The sequence below is a fragment of the Rutilus rutilus genome, assembly GCF_951802725.1.
Source record: "Rutilus rutilus genome assembly, chromosome: 13".
NCBI classification, from domain to species: Eukaryota; Metazoa; Chordata; class Actinopteri; order Cypriniformes; family Leuciscidae; genus Rutilus; species Rutilus rutilus.
This window is the reverse complement of record NC_140218.1, coordinates 10518347-10526664: the sequence shown is the minus strand read 5'-3', so window position 1 is coordinate 10526664 and position 8318 is coordinate 10518347. Positions and strand designations below refer to the sequence as shown.

General features: G+C 37.8%; 1 protein-coding gene across 1 annotated transcript; it reads right to left on the bottom strand.

Annotated features, from left to right (window-relative positions):
* Positions 1–2449: 2449 nt before the first annotated feature.
* Positions 2450–8298, bottom strand: LOC311302156 (cytochrome P450 2B4-like). The gene is made up of 9 exons (XM_084427801.1): positions 8063–8298; positions 7743–7902; positions 7161–7313; positions 6683–6843; positions 5137–5310; positions 4700–4841; positions 3725–3912; positions 3511–3652; positions 2450–3424 (listed from the first exon to the last, which is right to left on the bottom strand). The coding sequence occupies exons 1-9, from the start codon at positions 8255–8257 to the stop codon at positions 3240–3242; spliced, it is 1500 nt and encodes a 499-aa protein (XP_084283927.1). The 5' UTR covers positions 8258–8298; the 3' UTR covers positions 2450–3239.
* Positions 8299–8318: the final 20 nt, after the last annotated feature.

Below are 8318 nucleotides of genomic sequence, written 5' to 3'. Positions count from 1 at the left end.
ATATACCATATATGGACACCGCAGCAGGAAGCCCCCCCTTCCCCTCTCCCCCTCATATTCAGTTCAGTCGGGAAAGATGGAGAAACCGAGTGCATACCGGACTTGCTCTGTGGTTGATTGCCATAAAAAACATGTAAATGTGTTTTATCTCCCAAAATCGGACGAAACTATCAGGGACCAGTGGATGAAATTCATTTTTAATGACGCTGTCCCAACAACCCTTTCAACTGACGTGCAGAGCCATATAGAGCGTCCACGACAGCCAAAACATCGCATTGATCTCGCGAGACAATAATGCCTTCAGAAATAAGGGTAAAAGTAGGTCTGTGTTTATTTTTTTTCCACTTTTCTTTTTTAGAAGGGCCTGAAAGACTATAATACAGCAGTAGGTATCCAATGTAATACTAGGTTATGACTCCTTTAAAATATCGGAGCATTTTTACAAGTGCGAGTAGGCTACATGAGCTCGGTATCGGTGCATCCCTATTTTTAATAATTCAAGCACTTTTCAAGTACCTCTTCAAAAATATGGCTGTTTTCAATGGTTTTCCAGGACTTACATTTCAAAAAGTCTAATTCAAGTAGGCCTACTTTAAGCACCTTGTACGAACCCTGGTTTTAAGGGATACAAATATTGACAAAAAAATTATCTATATCGCCCAGCCACAGCTGCCAGTAAATTGTTTTGTTGACGGAAGTGAATCAATCAAAACGAACTTTGGCTGGACAATAACTTTATTCTAGAGCTGCTATAAAGCCAAAACAATCTCTGTTACTTTAATTTCCTATTATCACTGTAAAGCTGCTTTGAAACGATCTATATTGTTAAAAGCGCTATATAAAATGAAGATGACTTGACTTTCTTACACATTCAGAGGACTGCCTGTTCCTCCCGACCCGCTCCTGGCCTGAAGCACCTTGAGGAATGGGGATGGACTGAGAGCTCGCCAGGGCCCGGACCATGTGAGGGACTGGAAATAAACCAGAGTAATCACAGTCAAACTCTTTTATATGCTGCCCCCTACAGGCCACAGATCGTGTCAAGACTGAGTTACAAAATCAACAATGATGATGCAACATAAAACTCAATATAAATGTCTTATGCAAAATGTATAAAAAAAAAATAATAAATAAATCCAATAATTTTGTATATTTTGTATTATTTATTATAAATATTTATTTAATATATTCATGACCTATAGTGGTTAATTATTAATAGTGAAAGGTAATTGTTAAAAATAATTAGATTACATATTGATTAATTAGAAATATATAATATTAATATAAATAAATTGAATATATTAAATTGATATTTATTTATAAAAATACAGTAAAAATAGTTTTTACATTTATATTTACAAATATAATTTTAAAAACGACTTTTATTTTAGTGCAACTACTGTACTTTAACCTAAACTACTGTATTTTAGTGCATCACACATTTTAAATATACTTGAATTGAATTATATTTAATAATGATATTGTAAATAAAATATAGTTTAAATAATTTAAAAAGGTGTAAAATAATCTTTGTAAGATTAATATTTACCCATTTATGATTTTTATTTAATTTTTTTTACAATTATTTGTATTTACTTATTATAAATATGTATTATTAAATTATTTTATTAAATATATTCATGAACTATTTGGGCTTATGAAAATGCTCTAGAGAGGCTGAATAAATTAATAAATAAACAAACAGAATAAATAATTTTCTAATTAAATAAATAAATAAAATATTGAATACATGAAGTTCAGCTGTACCTGGCGCTCCTCTCTGACGGAGGTGTTTGTAATCAGGACAGTCTCTCCTCACGTGACCCATATCGCCACACTGAAAACATGTAGATTGAAATGTCCCCTTAAAAAGGTAACCATCTTTACGTTAATCTCCCAGACCAACAACTTTTATTACAAAATTGCAATTATGCTGTTGTTGTGCATGTTATACTGTACATTTAATGTGGGAGAATAGTAACCATATCCATCCACCCATCAATCAGAACCAAGCACTGACCTGATGAAGCTGAAGAAAGCACTTCGGGATCTGATGGTCCAATATCCTGCAGGCGTCACTTTGAGTAAAGCACGCAGGTCCTGCCCGCTCCTCCTGGACTCAGTGGTGCTGAACGGCTACGCTTCTGTCCGCCAGCTCTTGGCATCTATGCCTGATGTGGTGATACTACAGGGATTAGGTGTCCAAACATTCCTTCTCCCCGCAGACACTAAACTACAGCACAGACTCTGGAGTGGTAGCAGTGTTTACGGATAAGTTATCCCTCAATACTCTGCTGTCTAAAACAGGACATTTGACCAGATGACCAAAGCAGCCGCTACAAATGTGAACATTTTCCTTCACTAAACTGTGACTTCTGCAACCTGGCCTGGATGACCACAGACAATAGCAGTAATAAGGATACATGGATTTTTTACTTTTGACCAGACAAAGAATTTTACTCTAAAATATATTATAGAAATCGCTGTTTACATCTTTGAAGACCACAAAAGCACTTCATTCTTGTATGTGGTCACACACAAATCAGGAAATATCTGCAAAATTCAGGAAGTTGTATGAACTAATTAGGCAACTCATGGGTTGTTTTCCTTAGTCTTCGAGTATGAGATTTATATGATTGATTATAACTTTATATACTAATATTTACACATTTTTAATCTTCAAATATTTTAAAAGAAATGTTCACAAGAATTTATTTTTTAATACGATTTATTTTATTACATTTGCATACAATACAATACATGCATCCTGCTAAAATGACACTGTAGGTTTGATAAAATATTGTCAAAAAGGATCTGCATTAAATGAAACTGCATTTTTCTCCACTCATATGAATAGATTTTTGGGGGCATATAGATATAGTACCATGACGTACATGATGCATGAACTCAACCAGTTTCAAACACGCACACTAATAGGGTGTACAGCTCCACGTGAATAAATCTAGTTTAGACCTGTCTAGGCTTGTCTGTAGTAAGCTATCACATGAGAGATTACATCATGAGAGAAACAAAGCTTTACAGTGGTATTACAGCACTGCAGTCATTTATTGTGATATTCAGGGATTACACTTTACAACAAATAGTACAGCATCCATAACTATTAATCTAGAATATAATTCCTTAGCTAAAATACTAACATCAAGTTTTAAAGCTGCCTAAACCAGCTACGGAAGCTTTGGAAACTCCATTAATGCAGGAAAGGTTACTGATGGTCAATCTTAGGAACCTCGGCTGTGGCAGATGATGTTGTATGGCTTAGGAGAGCGGACCACACTAGCAACCCCATTCATGTCTGGCTGCGGCTCACCAGGTGGCCAGGAGAAACGAATCCGCTGTAAGAGAGAAGTGACGAAGACGAAGAGCTCCATCTTAGCAAGAGTCTCCCCAAGACATACCCTCGGACCTGATAAATAGAGATAAAACACAATGGGTTTGAACCTAGTTGGCTTTGCTCTTGGTCTACTGGTATCGTAGTCACAGGTGACTCACCCAAGGAGAAAGGGAGGAAAGACTCTGGTTTGAAGAATTGTCCATTATCATCTAAGAAATTCTCTGGGTTAAAAGTGTCTGGATACTTCCAGTGCTCCTTATCACTTAAAATTGCTGTTAAGTTAGTCAGTATCTCGGTGCCCTAGAAAGATGATGTTTGTTAGTGGAACAATTTAAATCAAGAAAAACAACGCATCCAGGCTCCATTCAATACCTTGGGAATGTCGTATCCTCGTAGTTTTGTGGGCTGAGTTGTTTCATGAATCACGCCAGATGGTACAATGTTGCCAAAGCGCTGAAACTCATGAACAGTGGCATTTGTGTACGGTAGTTTGTCACGGTCATCCATGCTGGGAGAGCGGTCGTAACCCAACACCCGAACAATCTCCTCATGACATCGCTCTGTAACGGCATTAATGTTCATGTGTGTACGTTTCTCAGTGTTAAAACCCAACAAGAAAGCAACTGGAAGGTTGACTTAATGAAACACTGTGGCGCTTTAAAAGCTTACTCTAACTCAAACAATGGTGTGTTTGGGATGGGGCTACCTGTGTGCTACAAGGAAAATCTGTATAAACCTAGTTGCATTTACAAATTATGCACTTTTTTTTCCAATTCAGCATTTCCGTTTGGCTACTTAAAGCTCAAAACTTGGACTCTAGAGCTTTGAAGCAAAATAAAAAAACAATATTGCAGAGCAGACCTCTTGCGCCATTGCGCCAAAAAACCAGCAGGGGAACCATGAACTTGCATTTGGTAAAATACACATTTGTGCATATGTAAGACACATCATTACAAGATTGTTTTGCATATGCAAGAAGGTTTGACATCAATAAAACCAAATGTCACTGTTTTTTTTATTTTTCTCAAAACCAATCATGACATGCCAAGCCAAGTTTGAATATGCACAAATGAGATTCGAGAGCTGTGGAGGGGATTTTCAGTGAATAATGACTACAATTTGGTCTGTTTCTTAAAGCAATTGACTTTGATAGAAGACAGAATTAAAATGCAGAAAACCCTTAAAATGCATGCAAAAAGAACAGATCAGAAAACTTTACTTATCACCTTTATATCTATATTTATGTACTTGGCAGATGCTTCTATCCAAAGCGAATTACAGAGCATGCAAGATATACATTTATCAGTTCATGCATTCCCGTTAACATGCAATGTTACTCCTAAGTACCTTGTACATCTGGGTTTTGTGCCAAGTAGATGAGCCCCCATCTGATGGTGGTCGATGTGGTGTCGGTTCCAGCAAGGAACAAATCAGCTACTGACATAATCATGTTCTCCTCGTGAAACGTGGAGTCCTCGTTGGACTTTTGCTGCTCCAAGAAAAACAGAAAGCATTTCAATTGATCCATGCATATCTAGTTATCTAGCAGCCTACCGTGATTTCACTTTGTAGGATATTGTTGGTCCTGGAACAAAATTCCTATAAGGGTTAGAAATGGAATTGGGGCTTGAAGCAGCTTCAAATTTATGGGGTAGTTCGTAACAAAAGATGTTCATCCAAGAACATGTATTACTTGGGAAAATCGCTGCCACCTTTCCAAATTGTAACTACCATCAAAGAGTGGATTAAGCAGTTTCTAGAACAGTTAGTTGTGATGATCTCACTTTCTCAATCTCCAGCAGGTAGGCATCAATGAAGTCTCGTGGACTGTCTGGATCCAGAGTTTCTCTGTGTGCTTTGACTGATTCCCTGAAGAAACCCTTCAACTCTTCGCCGTTCTGATAGATTTTCTGGTGTGGCCCTGGGAAATGTTTGATGATGGGAAGCAAGTTAAATACCTGGAAAAGAAAAAGGCTACAGATAACTATGCAGCATTAACAGCAAAAGTTTAGTTTCAACCTGCTCATAAACACCTGCCTAGAAGTTACTTCCAATACTGAAGACATTTTCTGCATCATAAATCACATACTCTCAGAGTAGATACTTCTTATGAGTAGGTACTTCTTTTGAGTAATTACTTTCTGAGCATTAAACAAGTACTCTACAGTAGCCTTTTGGGATAGTAAAGTGTCCATTGGATGCACCCTTCAGAATCTAGTCTTTAGATCAGTGTGTTAAATAATTTTTGTCCTTTGTGGTGTATCTTTGGATTATGTTGTGTTGTAAATAAATCCAAACAATCAAAAAGCCATTCTTTTTTAAATCTCTACTCATTCTTAGTGCAAGGTTCCTCATAATGGTAGGGCCTGATAGCATCTGATAGGGCCATTATGGGAGGGTCTTTGTCTTTCTCAGGTGTGAAACACATCAATATTCATGATGATTCACGCCTCCTCGCATAAAGCTTTCTTACACAAAACATGTCTTACAAATTTAAAATCAATATATTGTTTTATCTGAATGAGTACACAGGATGATTTTCACATAGTTTTGATGCAAATATTCTAGGCTACCCGATAACATTTTCAAAAGTCTTGTGAAGAAATAATCAGTATGGATTTCATGACCTTATTTCAGTGAGAATTTTTCACAAACCACGCATAAACTTCATTATCTCAAAACTACAAACTTTTACATACATTCTGCTGACATATTATTGTAGCAGAGTTTGTGCTGAATACAGTGTAATAAGCACAAATGTCAGAACACCCCAGAAAACACCTCAGACCCCAGAGGGTTAAAGAATAAGAGGTTAAATAATAACAACAACAACTTTAATGGAGTCAGATTAATTATATTGGAGTCAGATAAATATTTCAATTATACACGTCATCCTTCAACTGCCTTTTGTTCCGATTATTGGTTCAAAATAGCAGCGTAAGCTTCCAGCCTTACGAAGGTGGACTTCCAGGATCAGGTTGGACTCTGGTCAAGTAGTTCCCTTTGTGGCATACAGCCTTATTCGAAGATCAAATTATTTGTTGATGGTTTTAACAAGCAAATACACAAAATTGGAGACAACCTTGATGCAGGTAGTGTTGGTAATGAAAATGACAGCCATTTACAGCAAAAAAGCAACAGGAGCACTTACTTTCAGAAAGCTGAGGTTTTGATGCGGCACAAATGTGACCGCTGGTAAGGTTTAGCACATTATTGCTAAAGATTAACGATGCAATGTGTCGACAACCTATGGGAATGCAGACAGTAGAGCAAGATCCGGTTGGATACTGGGACAGTTAAGCAAAAAACATTTTTAACACTTGATCATACCTCCCCAATAAGTGACCCTGTATGATTGATGTTCTCCTTCAGGATTTCCAGAAGGTATGCGAAGCGCTTGTTATCGTAGTCAAACCGATCCCCAAAGACAATGGAACAGATAATGTTGGAAACAGCATTCTGTATTGGATGTTGGGGGTCGAAAGGCTTGCCTTCAACAAAGAAAACCTTGTGTTAGTTTTTGGCAAGGAGTATTTTAATTGTTTAAAGAGAAACTCCACATGTTGAAATTATAGCTGGCTTGCTGAATAACACATTTGGTTTAATGACATTTGAAGCTAACCTGAATACTAAGGCACAATTGGACTATACACTTTAAATGTTTTGGCTAAGAATTCATGTCCACATACTTGCGTAAAAGAGCATGTTTAAAGTTTGTTTAGAACTTGACTCAAGTACGAGGTGGGACATGACAGAGTACAGCACCTCTAAACATTGAAAACATTCACAGGTTAAAATCCTCAATAACCTTCTGATTTGAGCATTTCAGAAAGTAGGTAACTGCTTTCCTCTGTCACACGTTCCTCCACAGATTTCTTTCCCAGGCCAAAGTTTCTGAGCGTGTGCAGAGCAAACCGTCTCTGCTGCCTCCAGGTGTGACCAAATGTGACCATTATTATACCTGATGGAAAGAGAACAGACCTTCAGAGTTACGAGGAAATACACAGACAAGTCGAACAAAGAAAGTACAGACAACTTAAACAGATGCATAGGTCTACCAGCCCCAAACATCTTGACCAAGACCATGTTGACCTCGGCCTCATTGGCCAGTAGATTCCCAGATTTAGACTAGCAGTAGACTGCTTGAGGCCCAAACCAAGACCACATTTATCCAGTCTTGAGAGGTTTCAAGTATCAACTTCACTGGCTGGTTGCTCCACTGATCAAGACTAGCTTTAGAAGACTTTAAAAACCACGTAAGAAACTTTTAGCTTCATTTTCCAGCAGGGCTAGTTATGGCAACTATCAACAATTATTTCCCTTTTTCCATTTCATCAAAACTTGGATGTACAGTACTAGTACCCTACAATTAATACAATGTATTACTGACCGAATCCATTACTGATCCAGTTTGGAAGTGGTAGAGGTGGCCTTCCTGAAAAAGATGAAGCATTTTGGACCAGGGCTTCTTTCGTGACCTGGATTGTATTGAGGAGTATCGCTGGCTTCCTCCCGAGATAAAAAGTGGTCATCTCTCCATACTGAGGCATCTACTCAGAGAAAATTTCACAGCACTTCAACACAACTTAAGTGGTTTAGACATCATCTCACTTGCAAGCGAAGTCAACATAGCTCAAGCACAAGGAGAACATAAGATACCTTTGCACAAAAACAAAGCCTCTGTAAAATAAGCTCAAAGCAATGACTCACTGATCTCAGAAACTCCATTGGGTTCTTCAGAAAATATGGTATGGTACCCACAAAAGGTAGAGGTCTGGGACCAGGAGGAGTTTGACCTCTGTAGGAATTAATCCTGATGATCTCGAACAGAACCAGAAAGATCAAGCCCAGAAACAGAGCCAGGCCAACAGAGGCCAGGTTTAACGTCATGAGAGTCGCCAACATGATTGCTTTCAAGACAAACACAAGAGCAGTGGACGACTGTGGGCTTTATAAACAGAGCGAA

Coding starts and splice junctions, on each gene's coding strand:
- LOC311302156 (XM_084427801.1), bottom strand. CDS start 8,257: ATGTTGGCGACTCTCATGACGTTAAACCTGGCCTCTGTTGGCCTGGCT. Junction 7,314..7,742: donor CTGGATCAGTAATGGATTCG/GTCAGTAATACA, acceptor TCTTTCCATCAG/GTATAATAATGGTCACATTT. Junction 3,913..4,699: donor ACAAAACCCAGATGTACAAG/GTACTTAGGAGT, acceptor ATGCCGTTACAG/AGCGATGTCATGAGGAGATT.